We start from the raw sequence: 18,919 nt of genomic DNA on the forward strand, positions 1-18,919 counted from the left end.
TTTACCTTTCATTAGCTGACTGAGATTCCCCATATTCCAAGTTCCCATCCCCAGCCTGCAGCTTTGTGCTTTGGTACTCAACAGTTGCTTTTAGTACTTATTTAGTGGTGGATTGAGATATTAATGTTAGTGATGGCTCTCAGGAATCTAGAAGTGGAATTTGGGCCAGATTAATTAATGTGCAGCACAATGATGTGATAATCAAACTCCTGACACTGAAAACACAAATTTAGAAGATAGTATCCCAGTTCAACTCTTAGTCATTTAATGTCATACTGTTAAGCAATTCAGCACATACAAGCAAGGAAGGAGGAACTTAGTGTGAGCCTATGCAGAATTATTCCGCTCTGAGCCCAATGTAAAACTCTGCATAGGTTTGTATTTATTCAGTAATGGCAACAAAATAGCTAGCCTCAGGATAGTGTAGCTGGCCAGCACATAGATTATCAAAGTTATACGGAAATACCACTTGAGACTCCACAGCTCTGAGAACACTCTACTCAAAGAAGATGCTTCAGTAATACTGAATAATTAATGATGCCATCTTCCAGAGGGAGCTTAGCATTAGCCCATAGCAGAAACAGTCAGTGATTACACTTGTGTTCTCTCTCATTTCTACCTGGTCCCATAGGCCAGGGGTGACCAACAGTAGCTCTCCAGATGTTTTTTGCCTACAACTCCCATCAGCCCCAGCAATCACAGAAAAGATGAAATTAAAAAAGCAACTGGAAGATTCATAAATTGTACCATCAGTTTTCATAGATCAGAGATACTGAAGAATGAGACATAATGGACACCTGAAAGTGCAGCTGCTAAGCCAACCATCAGAATACAAATGCCCAATGCAACTAAGCATTGAGGTGACAGATGCAGATATCTGAGGGATTATAGCTAGAAGTCATGTTCATTGTAAAATTAGAGACAATAACTGTATGATTTAGATGCACCAGTTAACAAAAAAGAGAGTTTTGTGAAAACAGCTTTGGGAGGAGGGAGTGGCCAGCTTTCATTTACAGCTATCACTTAGCTTAGCCAGCTTACTGGATCTAGCACCTATTTACATCTAAGTAAATAAGAATGTGTCATTTAGTCTGAGATCAAGCAGACTGACAATCATAGCCTTTCAAGAGGACACCACACCCAACCTTTTCAGCTTAAGAGTTCTATCTTTTCACAAGTGTGTCTCCATATGATCTATTCTCCTTCCAATCACCAGAATGCTCAAAAAAATGACTTCCACACGAAAGCAGGATAAGAGCTGCTATAAAGAAGGACAATTCTTACTTTCATACTCTTTAAAAATATGCTAGGATGGGGAAAATGTGCCTCAGATATGTGAAAGTTGGTGAATACTGACTTTACAGTGTGATCTATTCTCCTTCCCTTGGTTCTCTAACACATTCTCGACAGAAGACTTGAACTTTCGTTACAAGCCAATGAGGCAGGAAATGTCACAAACTTGTTAAGCAGTTTGTTCTAGTGCTTGAGTGGATATTTTTCTTATTCATCTCTAGGATTTCATTATGTAGTGAAAATACTCCCAAGGCAGAGGTAGTGAAGTATTATCACATTGAAAAACACATCACATGCCACAGCAAGAAAATGCAAGTTTGGTAAGGGGAAATAATCTCATTGCAATAAAGCAATGCTTTTCAGGCCACAGCCACTGCAGTGCTTGAAAGCCTGCTTTATGTGGCTTAGGCCTTCAGAAATTACTTAAATTAGGCTCAGTGAGGACTGTCCAGAAATTTTCCTAAGCATTTTGCTGCCTCTCCAAATCTGCAAGATTGAGAGAACAATGAACTGTATCAGCTCTGGGGAGCATTCATCCTCAAAAATCTTGCCAACAGAACAGTAAAGACAAGCACTACACCAAGGGGTATTCTGGTATGCTTGGGGAGGGGGAAAATCTAAGTGCTGTTGGGTGCTAAGTGCTAAGAGTGGCAAGTAGAAGGCCAGCAGTGGTCAACCAGCTAGAGCAAGGGACTATGGATGACACAGAGGAGGGCAAATATGTACGTATGGTGAAGAACATTTGTAGAAAGCCTGGAATTAGAACAGCACTTCTTCACAGCTAATGAATTTGGATATCCCAATAATGATATTCCCCTACTGTTAATTTCTAAGAAAAGGTATGCTTAGCCAAGCCCCTTGTAAAGTGTAGTTAACAGATACAACTGATGCTCAAACTGCAAATTAGATCCCATTCAATTGGAGAAGGTAATGTTAGGGATCTGTTTCATTCAGTTTATTTGTTTTCTTTCCCATTCCTCCTCCAAGCAGTTCCATCACATTATTCATACAGCTTTTCTACAACAACCCTGTGATGTAGATGAGGCTGAAAGAAGGAGCCCAAGGACACACTATGAGTTCCATGGCTGACCAGATTTGAACTTGGGACTCCTCCATTCAAATCCATAACTCTGTTCCCCACACCACTCTGACTCTCTCCAGAAAGTTGCAGTGTGACACCTTGGACAACTGGGCATGATTGAGAAATATTGTAAAACACTTAATAAAACTGGAAAGTGCTGTAGAAAGATTTATTCTTGTTTATACTAGAATCTGAAAATGCTGGTGGCCTCTCACATGATTCCATTTGAAAGGTTTTCAGACACAAAAATGCAATTTTCATCATATAGGGCTTCCAAGCTAAAGAGCTACATATCTTTGTCTGAACTTATAGTGGACTTAATAAATACCAGGCACCATCCATTATATTGCACTTGTTCAGCAATCTGACAAAAGGAGTTGTGTGATTGCACTATATTAAAAAGGAACAATTCTCCTTATTCTGGTTGGAAACTATCCTAACATTTCTTAAAGAGCAGGATATGTGTGCACATGTGCATATTTTTAATATATATTTGCCTTACACAACTCTCAAAATGCAAACACTTCCATTTTTTTGGTCCACAAGTTAAGCTGGGTTAGTTTTCCTCCCATGATAGAGAATGAATTTTCACGAAATGTCCATGTTTTCCCTATCTGCCCACAAGCAAGCCTACTCCTGCTAGCAACAACACACCCAACCTTACCAATCATATATGCTGGTGCTTCTCAAGTACTTGTTTAAAAATTTGTTATCATGGAACATTTTAAGAATATGACCATAATTGTTCTAAAATATTCATGTTGCAAAACTGTTATCTGTTAATTTTTTAAAAAACATTTTGACTGAGGTTATAAAAATAAATATTCTACTAACTGGAAATGTGGAAAAGGCCAGAAGCCTTGGACAACTTCCCCATTCTCTCAGTTGTTGGGTACAAGCTCACTTGCCACTCAAGGGCTTGGTTTTAAGTATGGCTGCTCACGGAGCACGTTCTTTCTGGTTCTCCCTAAGGAGCAAGGATCTTCCTCTGGATCCAAATGGTGTCTCATCCTTCAGATTTACTTTTTCCAGTAGACCCAGTAAAAGGATGCACAGATGGTAGTTCTGATTCCATGCTGAATATGATGGAAGCCCACAACGCAAGTCAACTGCTTCCATCAGTTCTTTTCCAACAGGCAATGATTCCTAATGCCACAATGATTCCTAATGGAGCTGGCTCAAGTGAAGGGGACAGGTCCCACATATTCCTTCCATCAGCAACATAAGCAACTTTCTGGATTGGCTGTGAATGCCAGGCCACTTAGTACGTATGGTGGGAAACACAGCTGTAAATGAGAATGGAAGGTGGTGGCAATCACATCTGCTACCTCTGATGCTCAGCCCTTCAGAATTTTGATTCCTCATACTGTTGTACAATGCAGGTCTGAGGTACCTCTCCCAGAGTCTTCTGAAAATCAGAGGGAAAGGGGGGGCACAGTTAGAGGTAACAAATGACTGTGGGGTTGACTGAAGCAGTGGGCATGAAGTTTGGTGGCATATGCTCCTGAGAAAAACAGCAGGCCCTGATTAGTACTCAAATACATCTCAAAAGGAAAGCAGAGATCCCAAGAAAATACATGGAACAAACAGATTAACAGCTTCTCAAGAAGAGTTATTATAATGCAAAGCTAGTATACGCTGGAGGTTTTATACCTATCTAATAGTCATGGCTTTCCTCAAAAAATCCTGGGAATTTTAACTTGGCCACAGTGCTAAGGACTCTGAGTTAGATCCTTAGCCCCACCCCTGTACTCCAAGACCAAAACTGTAGGGATCCCTGAGAATAGTGTACACATTATTAATCCATTTAAGTCTGTAGGGAAGGTATGTTCTAATATAACTATTATGCTGGGCCCAGTGGAACACAGAATGCTAGAGGCACAGCACAGAACCAAAGAAGTGCTGCTGTGATCATCCTTGCATTGCTAATGTGCCAGAAACAGATGCCATTTTAAATTTAGCCTACATAGTAACACATAGTAACATCCGATCCACAGACCTGATTCTTTCAAATGCCACAAGTCTTTCCATCCCTCCTAGACATTTCTGAAAGGCAAGTAGCACCAAAAACAAAGGTTTGTTCACTAATAGACACAAACCAAGCTTGGTCTCATGTTCACTTGCTCCCTCCCACCTCACCTCATGGATGAAGCATGACGGAAGGCTTCCAAGTTTCCAAAGACTTCAGTGAAACTTCTCATTTTCTGAGATTTCCAAATGCAGATGCCTAGACCAACTGGGGTTTAAATCATAGACTCATTTTGTGGGGAATAAAGTATATGAATACGCAGGGCTTTTTTGGTAGAAAAAGCCCAGCAAGAACTTATTTGCATACTAAGCCACATCCCCTGATGCTAAGCCAGCCAAAATTGCGTTCCTGCGCATTCCTGCTCAAAAAAAGCCCTGTGAATACATGAAGCTGTCTCATTGTCCAGGCTTATCAGCTGTGACTATTCAGAGAAAGGTCTTTCCCAATGCTTGCAACCTGTGTTCCTTTAACTGGAAATTACAAGGACTGAATCAAAGACCTTACAGCAACAAAGCCTGCTTCCTATCGCTAAGTTACAGTTCCCTGAATTGGTCTAGGCTCCTGTGTTCCAAGTGTCATAGCAATCTGGAGTTTTAAAGGCATCCAAATCCAAGGAATGCATAAAGGGCTCTGTGCATAAAGGGAGGGGGGTGCATGCCAGTCACAAACCTCTGTTTGATCATGATGTTTGAAACACAGTCACAGATTGCTGACAAAATTGCTCATGTGCATAATGTCTTTCTTCTCTCCCAAAACAATAATTTGGACATGGACAAATAAAATACATTTTTAAGATAACCAATTTATGGCAATAAAAATACAGAGTAATGTACAGTATCTGTTTTCAAGCCTGAGGGGGACTAACAGAAGTAAGAATAATCCCCATCTGTCTCCTCGCAGGTCAGGATTTGGGGATCCAGGCATTATTTTATCGCATGGTCACAGAATTTCACAACTGTGACAGAATAAGTGCCAAAAAGTGACAGAAAAAGTGCCATATGAGCCCGCTGTCACAACTGAAACAGAAAAAGTGCCATATGAGCCTGCTTGCGAGATAGGGCGGGGTATCAATAAAAAATTAAATTAAATGCCTGTGAACAGACAGTCACCAGCTAGAAATCATTGCCTAGTTACTGAAACTCAGTTCAAGCTTTAAAAGGCGAGAACATGTTCTTTTTAATCACCTCCTTCCTGGCCCCTGCTGTGGTCTTCCTTGTTATGAAAATAATTATGTTTCATTGCCTTATCTTAGCTCTGCTATTAAGATGCATCACTTATGACAAAGAACACAGTACTCAATGAAGAAGAAACAAACAAGTAATAATGGCATTACTATAGAAATGTAGTGGCTTGCAGCACATGACCAGTGACCCAGACAGTAACTAGCAGTAGAATGGACATTACTACTCCTAGAAATTACTCAGGGACAAGACAGAACTCAGTGCAATTACTGATTTATTTTGCATAGCATCCATGCCCTTGCTTAAAGAGACATCAGATGTTTACGAGATCGTTGTCCCACTGGAAATGGCAGCTATGCCAAATGAAGCAGAGGGAAAGGCTCTTGCCCAGGAGGTATTTAGGGACAGAAAGGCTTAGAAGTAGATCTATTTAGAATACAGCAAAAATAACAGGCTGGCTAGAATACAGATGGGGGGATTGTTTTTAAGACTGCTGAATATTGCATGTATTTGCATTTATTCATATCCTGCTTTTCTCCCCAGTTGGGACTCAAAGCAGCTTTGAACATCATTCTTTCCTCCTCCATTCTCTCACAACAACCCTGTGAAGTAGAGCAGGCTGAGAGTTTGTGATGAGCCCATAGTCACCTAGACACCTTTTATGGCACAAGTGGGGATTCAAAGTCAGCTTACCTAGGTTCCTTGTCCACTACTCTACCCACCACAACACACTGGTTTTAAATATTGTAGCTCTTTTTATCCAGTTCCATAAACAAGCAAGTCATTGATGATGTCCAAATTTACTTACTTTACATTTTAGCTACTAGGGCAAAAGGTGGGGTGGGGATTATAACTGAGAGATCCATCAAGATATATTGCCAGGAATGGAAGGGCAGGCAGTAGAAAGAAACCAACCATGAACATGCAACAAGTTCATACAGAGAAACCAGCCACCTCATTCTATGCCAATTAATTACCCACTGGGCATTATAAAAGACAACCTTGTGGCTGAAAACATTAACTTATATGTATGTGTAATGATTCTCTATGTGGGGCAGTGCTTATTTTCTGAACATTAATTAACAGAAGCTATTTTTGTGTAATGGAAAGTTCCTGTTTGAAACAGCTCCTCATGGTCTCTCTAGTGCAGGCAAGGCATATATCCCTAATCAGCACCACTTGTACAAATGGATTGGGGGTGGGGAGAGAACCTAGCAGCTTTACTCCTATGGCCAGCTTTTAAACTGTCTACCTTAAGTAGGGTTAAGATAGGTTTTCTACCTATCAAAGCTCCTGTGCTTTTCACAGTTATATGACAGGCAGACATTTAATATTTGTTGAAAATTCAATATTCTCAACATGGAGATGGAAGAACAGAAAAGGTTGTGGTCTGTTGAATTTCTGCATGCAATACAGTAAACTGCAGTCCCTGAAGGAAGCACTTAGACCTCGGAACCACCATTTAACTAAAGTGGAGGTTTACCAAGTTAAGTGCCTTTAGAATTTGATTAACTCTAATTGGAAGAGACATAAATATGAATCCAAAAAAACAGTTTGCAGAGCTTTGCCACTGTGCCACTTTCTGACACAGAACGTTAAAATCTATGGCCATTCAAGAAAGTTTTTCATCTAACTTAACTTTTTCATAAGTGCTGCTACTGTTTACAATTCATTTCATGATATGTTTGTTCTATATAAGATACCTAATTCAGTTTCCTTTGCTCTGGGACTGTGAAACTGTGGCTCCAAACTCCAATACTAAATTGGACATTATTAGCTCAAAGCCTTTTTGAGTCACAAACTGTCCACAAACATAAACCATGTTTATAACTTACAACATAAAATTAATCTGATTAAGAATTTGTACACAGTGTTGCCAGGGCTTTTTTTTTTTTGGTAGAAAAAGCCTAGAAGAAACTCATTTGCATATTAGGCCACACACCCCTGACACCAAGCCAACCAGAACTGCGTTCCTGTGCATTTCTGCTCAAAAAAAAAGCCCTGGGTATTGCACGCAAAACCTGTGCTCTTTTTCCAAGATGGAAAACAACTAGACTTTGGAGGGCCTTGAACAAGCAATGCTTTTAGCTCCAGCTGGCATAATAGGAAGTCCCAACTTTTCACAGTGAGATGCTACTACCTAAATATGGAATCATTGTTACTAAAGTAATGAATGAAACTAATGTGTGGCCTTTGAAACATAACCTAGGGATCCAGGGAGTCATTTTTTTCAGACTGCTAAGCAATGCATGTGCAGACATCTTTGAACAAGAGGCAAAGAGAAAACAAAGCTTGTGGAAATACACACAGCAAAAGCTTATTTAACAAGAGAGCAGCAAGCAACAGCCAAAAGGACTTCTACAGACAAAGGGTGAAATTGCTTATAAACAGTATATTTTATCAGCTGCAGGAACCACAACCTAAAGAAGCACCAACCCAGTGGCTGTTCTAGCTGAAGGACCACAATCCCTTTGACTGGAGGGGGAAGTTGTAAGCTCTACATCAGAAGCAAATCTAGTAAAAATGCATTGTTATCCACCAGGCACTTGTCCCATTCCCTACAGATCTTATCGACATACAGTATCCTTCACACTCCACTTGCACTTCCTGCTGGGAATGCTAGGATAAAAGGCAGCAGTGGGTTCTTCGTCTTAATTTTTGCTTTGTTTTGTATTAGCCTTTCTGGTTTTTTTCTCCTCCCTTATTACATTTCATTAATGCAGTTATGTGTATTTTTTTTTCAATTTAAGAGGGAAGACAAGAGAATCTTTGCCAACACTCATTCCCAGACACATTATACAAAAGCAGAAGAACTACCTGGTCCAGAAATAATTTCTGAAAACATCCCCATCCCTAACCTCTAAATTTTGATACACCCCAGGTTTACAGGTACCCCAAACATCAGCAATAAAGCTGATCTCTAAGTTGCTACAAGGCTATAGATAATTTTCTGAAGACAACTAACAATGTGCCAGTCTCTCCCCTTCACAGTAAAGTGGAAGACACAGCAGTAATCTCCCAGGAAAATAAATCTCTCCTGGAAGAAATATTTCAGCATGCACAATTTGGGCACAAGTCATTGGTCCTCTCTTTTCTGCATCAACATCTTTCAAGATCCATTTTCCCATCAATCCTGCTGAAGTCCTGAGGCAACTTGGCATTTTAAAATTTTGCATAACATTTATTCCACTCTTACTTGCTTCTCACCTCAGCCCTGCAGCCACAAAGCTACTGGCTTGGCACTGGTGAAGCCTCAAAGAAGATGCTGGGTAAGCAAGTTAGTGTGATTATCCTACCTTTGCTTGAAAATTACTGAGGAGGGATGGGAATAAGGCACATGTGCCATAATTCATTATCTGATTGTTACTGCCTTGGCATCTCTGCAAAACAGCCACATGTCAATTCCAGGAAAGAGAGAGAACACAAAGGAAAGAAAAAGTCACTCACAGTTGGAGGAAGGTAGTGAATCTTAGCAGAACTGAAGGCAAGTGGGCTTCTTCCTGCATTGAGTTTTCAATTGTCTAACTTTCCTGAGGTAAAAGGAAAGCTGATGAAGCCAACTTCTACAGCACTTTGTAGCCCACAATGCTGAATTACTTTTATTATTATTATTAGTTTATTTATATACCACCCATTCCCCCATGGGGGCTCAGAGTGAAGTACATCAATATAGATAATAATAAAATCACAATAAAATCAGTTACAATAACTATTTAATAGTACAGCAGGATGGCCCAACAGGATGGTATAGTAAGATGGTACAGCAGTGTGGTACCGCAGGGGAGGCCAACCGATCTAACAAGTAGATGCCCGCTGCCTCATCCAAAAGCCTGGCGGAACAGCTCCATTTTACGGGCCCTATGAAAGGCTAACACCATCCATGCTGCCTTAAGTTAATTCTGAGCTAATGGCTTAACTGCTTTAATTTCTTAATCTGTTTTAACTGTTCAACTGTTCTATTGTTTACTTATCTGATTGTTGTATTGTTGATTTTTAATTGTTTTACCATGTTGGAATCTGCCCTGTGCCTCTATGGGAAAGGGCGGACTATAAATTTACATAAATAAATAAATAAATAACAAGCCAGGTAGGGCCCAGTTCTCCATAGGGAGCTGATTCCACCAGGTCAGGGCCAGGACTGAGAAGGTAGAGGCAAGACGGGCATCTCTTGGGCAAGGGATAGTCAAAAGATCTTGGGAGGTCGAAAGAAGCAACCTCTGGGGCATATATGGGGAAGACAGTCCTGCAAGTATGCTGGTCCCAGGCCGCGCAAGGCTTTAAAAGTCAAGACTAACACCTTGAAATGGACCCAGTATTCTATGGGCAGTCAGTGCAGGCTGCGGAGTGCCGGCCATACATTCACCAATGCAGGTGATGCAGTCAGCAGGCAAGCTGCCACATTCTGTACCCACTGCATTCTGTACCCACAGATCAGCTTCAAGGGCAAACCAGCATAGAGTGAGTTACAGTAGACCAACCTGGAAGTGACCATTGCATGGCTCACTGTAGCCAGGTCTTTAGGGATAGGTATGGTGCTAGCTGCCTGATCTGCCATAGATGGTAGAAGGCAGACTCGGCAGCCGCCATGACCTGGGCCTCCACGGAAAGAGAGGCATCCAGAATCACTCCCAAACTCTTCACCTGTTGGGCCAGCACTAAGACAGCACCGTCCAAGGCTGGGAGTTGGATGCATGAACCCACCCACCCTTGACTCAGGACCTCCGTCTTTGTTGGATTTAACTTCAGTCGGCTCTGCTGTAGCCATCCAGCAACGGCTCCTAACGCCTCGGACAGATGCTCAGGGGCGAAGGATGGTCTACCACCCATCAACAGATAGAGCTGGGTGTCATCAGCATACTGGTGACAGCCCAGTTCAAACATTTGCATCAATGCATCAAACGTTTGCATGCAAACAATTTCAGAGGTGCATAATGCTCCCTACAAAAAAAACGTTTTCACATGTGTTTATTTATATTTGTAGCTGCTGTCACCTCTCTTTTTTACTATTGAGCCCAGCCAATAGTAATGTTCTTGACATCACAGTTTGACCAGTCCAATCAAGAAGTTGGTTCAGAGTGAGCATAAAGCTCACTGTATTGCATTGCTCCCACAGTAAGTAAGGAAGAGAAACCAGAACTGCAGCCTCCAATGCAGGTGACTCCCCCACTACTGTTAATCTGCACCAATTTCTCCTGCATGCTCCACATCCCAGTGCCACCCCATGAACTCTTCTGCCCCATTATGAGTCTTCACCTAAATATCTGCAAAAACAGAGGCATTTACTCCCTGGGTATGAAAATGTGCATGAAAAGCATATTTCATTTTCAGCCACCTTTGTAACTCTTTCAGTTACAGTTAAAGGCCAACCTCTTTCCACAACACTAGGCTAGGTTGTTGAATGGAATCTCATTTCCCTACCTGCCCACTGTGCCTCTGCTCAAAGTTCAGGTTGCTACTAGGGAGATTTCCTATGCTTACAACAAAGGTTTAAGAGGTAAACAAATCAGCAGGAGAAATTTTCCCATTATGAAATTCCACTACAAAAGTTCTATTTTTCATGTGGCTGTTAATGTCATAAGAATGCTGCTAAAAAAGTTGGCAACCTTAGCCAAGAAGCAGGTAACTTAGGCAGTATTTCTACTTTACCTTTTACATAAGAGGATCACATAGCTGTCATCCAGTATGGAAAAAGATTTTGGTCAAGCAGATGAAATTCTCAGGTCTGAACCTGATTGCAGATTTAAGCAACAGAACAGTTCTCACTGTTCTGCCCTTCATGCTTAACATGTTTTGTAACAGTTACCTCCAGATTGGATTTCTGTAGCTTACCTGCCCTTGAGACTGATCCAGAACATGGTGGCTCAGGTCTTGACTAGGACACCATGGACTGCATATACTCATCCTGTGCTGCACCAGCTGCACTGGCTCCCGGTGGAGTATTGGATCAGGTTCTAATAATTAGTTTTAAGGCCTTGAATGGTCTGGGACCTATGTATCTTTGTATGTCTCCTGAAGAACTTTACACTCTGCAGGAAACAATCTACTCGTGATCTCTAGCCCTAAAGATGTCCAGCCCTAAAAATGTATTTGATGGAACTCTCTGCCAAATAACATCCATGCCCAGCGGGACCTAATGCAGTTCCATAGGGCATGTAAGGCAGAGATGCTGGTTGAGGACAGCAATGAGTTCCATTCCCCCCCTTTTGCTCTCTCCCGCTTGCAGGATAGTAATGCATACTGTATTTAGTTGGCACCTTCTAATGTTTTTCTAATGCTTTTTAATGTTTTTAAATTTTAACTTGTTTTAATTGCAATTTATATTGTGCTTCTTGTGTTGTTAACCGCCCTGAGCCCTGTGAACTCAGGGAAGGGTGGTGCATAAATTGAAATTACAAATAAGAGTGGCCTCCATGTGTGATTACAAAGACAGTTAAGTCAAGGGCAAGAAAGGAATAGAGGTTAGAGATTAAAAGAAATGTTTTTTTAAAAGCTCAGATTTGACATTTCAATTTTCAGCATCCAGATTCTGAATTTAAAATCTACATCCAACATCTTAAATTTGCTCTCAACATTTAAAATTTGTCTCTTCTCATTGGCTGCTTACAAAGAGGCTTCTTCATTAATTTAATCAATGAGTGAAATTTGTTCAAGAGTCAGGATTTAATAGATACAATAGCATGCTGGCTGTCAAACAGTGAACATTACTTGCATGTACACCTGAGAATTAATTTTTTTAAAAAATTGATGAGAGCACTGAAATGGAACTCACTGTGGACTTCTGGTTTGGCCTTTAGATGGAGCTTACATGAACAGAATCCTAGAACCAGAAGGGACCAAAAAACTTTAGCCAAATCCCCTGCCCTAAACCAGGACCACTCACTCATCAGCCATGACAGATCAATCTACAGAGTGCAGACTACAGTAAACAAGAAGATGAATGGCAAGTATGTGTATAAAAATACCATCAGAACAAGTTATGCTCACATATATTTTAAACCCACCCCATTCTGAGCATTCTCTCTCCAGGGAGGGTACTGAAAATCCAACTGAAACAAGACCAGGGTCAAAACTGGAAAATACCAACCTTATACATGTTTCAACACCCAAACATAGGACTGCTATGTGGCTTTTGTTTTCTTTGCATGTTTTATACCAATTATTACAAGCATGACAGAATTTTGTCAAAATATTTTATTTGGGAAACCACTTCCCAGGCTCCAAGTGGAAACAGATCTGGTTTCTCATAGCTGCTGGCCTCCCCATAACGGAGCACAGAGAAATCAGCAGCAGATGATCTTGTCTTCCAAAAGAGTCTAGCCCACAGTAACTTTAACTGAAACCCGCTACTAGCCACCTTGCTTTTTGACTTAGCCTGGATCACTGAGCAGAGTTCACTGCAAAGGTTCTGGGAAAATAGCCCACACAGCCTATGATGAAAAAGTACTCCTCCCTTTCTCATTAAGAGTTTTCTGGGCAAGGGATACTGATAGAATTATTATTTTTTTGGGGGGGGGGGATTCATTGGTATTCCTCTTTTCCTATATGATCTTATACATATTCTGTTCAACATGGAAATGTGGGCTTGTATCCTGTGCAGTGCAAGTGGAGCTGCACTACATAAATGGCAACACCCCAGCCCTTCCCCTCCTGCTGAAGTCTTCTGTGTCCCCCCAGAATTATGTCCCATGGCCAGTAGACCCCCCTGAACCATCACAGGGATCAAAGCGCAAGGAACTGCAGCTAAAAAGCAGAAAGCAGAAATCAGCAAAAATCAGCTTCCCCCTCTTCCACATGAGTGAGTGCTTTCTGTGAATTGAATGGGAGCTTAGGAGCCACACTGTGGTATGCAGCATCTCCAATTGTTTACACTGGGCATCCATTTGTCAATTAAATGAATGAGCATCTAGGAAGCAGGAAAGCCAGAGTATAAGTTCTGCCTTTGCCACTAGAGCATCTTTGTTGGCCCATGCAAGAGTCTGCCCCAGAAGTATCCTTTCTTTGGACATCCTAAACTGCAATTCCCTAACCTTCACAGAGATTTCTGGGTCAGTGCTTTGAGATCTCTGTGCACATCATAACAGCAAATGGCTACCTGAATGTGTCTCACTCCTCACAGATTCTCTTTGTGTGCCATGCTCTGTGGCCTCCTGCAGGAGAACATCTACCCAAACCTCGCTCTCTGCCTCAGCTTCTTCAGTTCAGCAACCCCAGCCTCAAGGGAATGAATCAAACCTGTTAACAGCCCACCATATCTAGCACAGCTGATCCAAAGGCAAAAATCCCTCATGCTGCCACAATTATTCATCATAAACAGAGAAGGATCACAGGTGGAGAAAACAGCCTTAAGCTACTGGCAGAAGTGCATTGTTTACTCACAGTCTGTTCGCTATCCAGATTGGCATTTTGTCTCCGGAGATCAGCTTTGATGAACACTAGAACACAGTAGGAAGAAAAATCAGAATAAGAAATTCACCATGTAGATCATATGTGGCTGTTATGAGGTGAACATCAGATTGAAGGGACATAGAAGAATATTGTATAAAATTTGGCAAGGACAGCTGCCTGGGGAGAGAACAGACCCTTCTTAAAATTTTGGGTTTCTTTCAGCATACCCTTCTTAAAATACTGGAGGTTTGTTGACCTCAAGAGGAAGTACATACCACTCAACCTGTTAGTCAGAAAGAAGAAAGGTGTAAGCAACTTGTCTTGAGGGGTTGACACTATAGCCATAGTTACCAAGTAGTGAATGTTACAACTGAAAAAAGGAATGATGGTACACCAACATTTACTCTGCCTTTCACGTGAATCAAAAGGCTCTTTAATTCTTCTTTACCTAGTGGGAAGAATAAGATAAGCTTTGAAAGAGTTCTTCCTTTAGGGGCTGTGGCTCAGTGGTAGAGCATCTGCTTAGCTTGCAGAAAGTCCCAGGTTTAATCCCCGGCATTTCCAGTTGAAAGGAACAGGTAGTAGGTGATGTGAAGTACCTCTGCTCAAGACCCTGGAGAGCTGCTGCTGACAATATTGAGCTGCTGAGTAGACAATATTGACCAATGGTCTAATTCAGTATAAGGTAGCTTCACGTATGTTCATGTATGAATTTCAGCCACTCAGCTATTTCCCTGGTCTTATGCACAGGAATGTCCTTGCTTAAGAGAGGCTTCTGACAAAAACTCTCTCATAGCTCACATGATAGGAGATTTATAAAGCATTTTGCCTGTGATTCAGTTTAGGAGTAAAATGATGGAAATGTACAATAGTGAGAGTATGCGGGTGGGGAGTCCTTAGAATCAGTGACTATATTGGGGATCAGATGGAAAGCTATTAGGCATTGAATATGGTCTTTGAACTAGCCTGTAGTAAGCTGAAGCACCAATATAAATACTGTATCAAGAAGCCCAGAGAAAGCACAGAGAATTTATGGAGGGTATAGTTACCAGTTATAACAGTGCCAAGGGACAGGAAGGCACAGAGGAAGAGGTTTCCTGCTCGGGTCCCAAAGTTATCAATGATCTGTCCTTGGCTGATGGTGAAAATAATTCCAAAGATCTAGCACACAGTAAAAAAAAAAACAACCCACAAAATTAGCAGAATGAGCAGAGAAATACAGAAACATGAACTTAGCCACCTAAACCCCTTTCCAGCTATATTAGATGTCACCACTTAATGCAAAGACCACATTGTCTAGCTTTGCACCACTAGATCAAGGGAGAATGAAACATTAATGGCTGTTGACTAGAATAGTCAAAATAAATTTCATCTTGTTAAGGGAGCATCAAGAGTGCCAATAGCAATAAGATGTGTCTAAAATGTTAGAATCCACTCCAAAGCATTTCAATCTGGAAATTGTTGGGGACAAAACAGTGGGTTACTAGCCATGCAATCCTACACAGAGTTCCTCCAGTTTAAGCCCACTGACTTCAGCAGACTTAGACTGGAGGAACTCTGCATAGGAATGCACTGTAATACACTTCATCTCTTTAAGACAGCCCGTTTTTACATTGGCAGCTGGAAGTTATAGACATTTTTGTCTGAGAGCTGTTTATAAGAGAAGTCAAAATTATAAAGCACTTTGTACATATAAATGTGTCACAGAGCTTATACTTACTAGCACTCAAGCTGCAGTATAACAGTTCAACTCAGGAAGTCATTTATCATGGATAAAATCTTTTCTGCAATGATGGTCTTATTGCCCTAATCAGATATGTTTGCATGTGTTGTTCTCCTTTTCTCCCTGTTCTACAATCTCAGCCCAACTGCACTATTTTGCCTTTCAGGGAATATTCGCCATAAGAGTAAAATGCTATCATATTTTGTAATCCCCTCACTGACTGACTGAAAATTTTTATCATATTTGTAATCTGACTTGGATCTCAGCGAGAAAGGAGGACTGTAAATGATCATAATAAAATGAAATGACATAATGTAGGGGTGGTGGCGTTGGTGGAAAGTTATGTCAAGTTGCAGCAGACTTTTGGCGACCCCATAGGGTTTTCCAGGCAAGACATGTTCAGAAGTGGTTTGTTATTGGCCATCTCTGCATAGCAACCCTGGTTGTCTCCCAAGGCCAACCCTGCCAAGCTTCCAAGATCTGATGAGATCAGGCTAGCCTGGGTCATCCAGGTCTGGGCAGCATAATTTCATGCATTACTCTTATTACAAAGGACAAAATGCCTTCACATTGCTCGGAGGACTGTAACTTGCTGATACATCTCTCAGTCATAGAACAAAGTTGGAGTCCAGTAGCACCTTTAAGACCAACAAAATTTTATTCAGAATGTAAGCTTTTGTGTGCATGCATACTTCATCAAATGATGAAATGGAGTATATGCACACAAAAGCTTACATTCTGAATAAAACTTTGTTAGTCTTAAAGGTGCTACTGGACCAACATGGCTTACCACCTGGCTTTTGAATCCAAAAGTCACAGAGTTGAGCCTTTTGGATGTTGCCATCAGAAAAACAAGGAGCTGTAATATCCTGAGGATTTTTCTTGGAAAACAGTCAAAGAAAGTTAGGCTTAAGACTACATTCCACTATTTGATTGTGACATGTGTTATGGGAAAATGCTGGATTGATTGAAAGACTGAGCTGTATTCCCGCAGGCAAATTCTCCTCTTATATTTATTGAACGAGCACTTACTTGTGCAGATACATTAAGAAGGCCTGATGACGTCCCTTCTGACTCTGGGTATGTTAACTCTGCAGCATATTCAAAGCCCAATGGTAAGTAACCCGTCATGAAAAACCTGCCAGGCAAGATCAGAAAATGAAAGCATCAGTAGCAGCTATGTCAGACCACAACTCACTAGAGGTAATTCCAGAATGATCAATCTGGTTTTTTAAAAATGGCACTGTTCCATGCCCTATATTGCTCAAGCCATAAAAACAAAGCCCCACCTGCTTCATATGGGCATTTAATTCATTCACTTTCTCCAGTGCAAGATGCTGAAATTAAGACGGAACATGACTGCTGTGGATGTTTCATACCCCTCACTGTGCTCAAGGATCCATTGCTCATGATGTCTCCTTCCTCAACACTTCAGTGGATAAAGGAGCGGTTTCCATCTCAATGTCAGAAGACACAGCAAAACACCTGCCAATGGCAACTCCCTGCTAAGAAAGGAGAACTAAACATGGGCAAGAAAAGAAACTTGAATTTACCCCAGGGAGCCTGCAGTCACAAAGACCACCCAGATGTAGCCAAGGTCCAGGGTGAAAGTATAAACCACCATGCCCACAAGTGACATGACGTAAACCAACAATGTTGTCTGCCTGTAACAGAAAAAGTATCATCAGAATTAAATACCTTGTACTTCCACACAACAATCAGAGCCATTTCTTCCCAAACTGAATGTGAACATCAAACTAAAAAACATGGAACAGAGCAGGAAGGAAGCTGCTCAGAATCTATGACTTATGAGGGCATAAAAATCCAGTGGCAAAAAACCCCAAATATCTTAAAAAAAACCTCTTTGTTGTGCTGAAAAAATATGTTTTTGACATACATGTGGTTAATTTTTCAAAATTTTCTCTTTAATTGTCACACACAAAAGCTGTTGTGCTTCTGTGGAAAGGCAACAAAAATAAATATTTTTTCTACTGGTAAAGCCTTTTTAAGAAGATGATGATGATACTGGATTTATATCCCACCCTTCACTCTGAATCTCAGAGTCTCAGAGCAGCTTACAATCTCCTTTACCCCCCTCCCCCACAACAGACATTCTGTGAAGTAGGTGGGGCTGAGAGAGCTCTCACAGAAACTGCCTTTTCAAGGACAGCTCTGTGAGAGCAATGGCTGACTCAAGGCCATTCCAGCAGCTGCAAGTGGAAGAGTGAGGAATCAAACTTGGTTCTCCCAGATAAGAGTTCGCAAACTTAACCACTACACCAAACTGCTCGCTTTATTTATTTATAATATATTTATAAATATCTCACAGGAATACGTCTTTTCCATTATTTACTTCTTTACATTTATTGCTGGGAGACTATCAAAACAACAACCAAATTCTAACAGAAATGCATAATAATGTTTACAGAACTGAGTGAATTTGCTCAGGCCTAGGAATGGCTGTAGTCATAATAAAACTGCAGGTTTGGGAATTTCAGAGTATTTGAAGATTTCGGTAAAGGGTTAGATCAGGGATGTCGAACTCATTTGTTATGAGGGCCGGATCTGACATAAATGAGACCTTGTTGGGCCAGGACATGTGTGTCATAAAATGTAATGCCAGGTAGCAGAGATATAAACTTTATAAAGGACACAGACAAACACAATTAAAGATGTTTTAAACAATTAAAATAAAATATGGTTTAAAAATGAGCACTCTTGCAGTATTGCTTATTTAACTGTCTCTGATAACTGACACCTCTTGCTCTGAATTACTGCATCAAAATCTGGAGACAATGTTTGTGCTGTAGCAATCCTCAGGATGCTGTTCAGATGTTGTTCAGGTGTGTCTATGTAAGCGGTAAACCTACTATGTATTTACTGACATTCATTACAGAAATGTCTTGGTCATACTTTGAGCCTAAGACCTAGAGGAAAACATGAAATGGCTGGGCATTGCAAGCTTTTGCACATAAGTTGCTTCATTTGTTGGTCAGCCAATGGAGAAAATAGAGGCTTTGTTCTGTAGCATGATTGAGCAAGCTTGCCAAAGCAAGCTGTGATGCAGAAGGAAGCAAGAGGGAGAAGGAAGCAGACAACAGTGAGTTACTCCCAAGCCTGATAGGAGCTCTCCGGGGCCTGATATGGCCCACGAGCTGCAAGTTTGACACCCCTGGGTTAGATGCTGCAGGATGGGCATAGAAAAGAGCAGAGCATGTAAAGTGGAA

At 41.1% G+C, this 18,919-nt stretch overlaps 1 protein-coding gene across 1 annotated transcript in view; it reads right to left on the minus strand.

Annotated features, from left to right (window-relative positions):
* Positions 1-2,529: 2,529 nt before the first annotated feature.
* Positions 2,530-18,919, minus strand: part of FLVCR2 (FLVCR choline and putative heme transporter 2) — a 50,068-nt gene continuing 33,678 nt past the window's right edge. Inside the window, exons 6-10 of the mRNA XM_060262961.1 lie at positions 17,246-17,356; positions 16,725-16,830; positions 15,019-15,130; positions 13,961-14,016; positions 2,530-3,782 (exon numbers count right to left, since the gene is read on the minus strand). Coding sequence (XP_060118944.1) covers positions 3,720-3,782; positions 13,961-14,016; positions 15,019-15,130; positions 16,725-16,830; positions 17,246-17,356 — 448 coding nt within the window. The 3' untranslated portion in view covers positions 2,530-3,719. The remainder of the gene's footprint in view (positions 3,783-13,960; positions 14,017-15,018; positions 15,131-16,724; positions 16,831-17,245; positions 17,357-18,919) is intronic.

This window comes from Heteronotia binoei, chromosome 21 (assembly GCF_032191835.1).
Source record: "Heteronotia binoei isolate CCM8104 ecotype False Entrance Well chromosome 21, APGP_CSIRO_Hbin_v1, whole genome shotgun sequence".
Taxonomy (NCBI): Eukaryota; Metazoa; Chordata; class Lepidosauria; order Squamata; family Gekkonidae; genus Heteronotia; species Heteronotia binoei.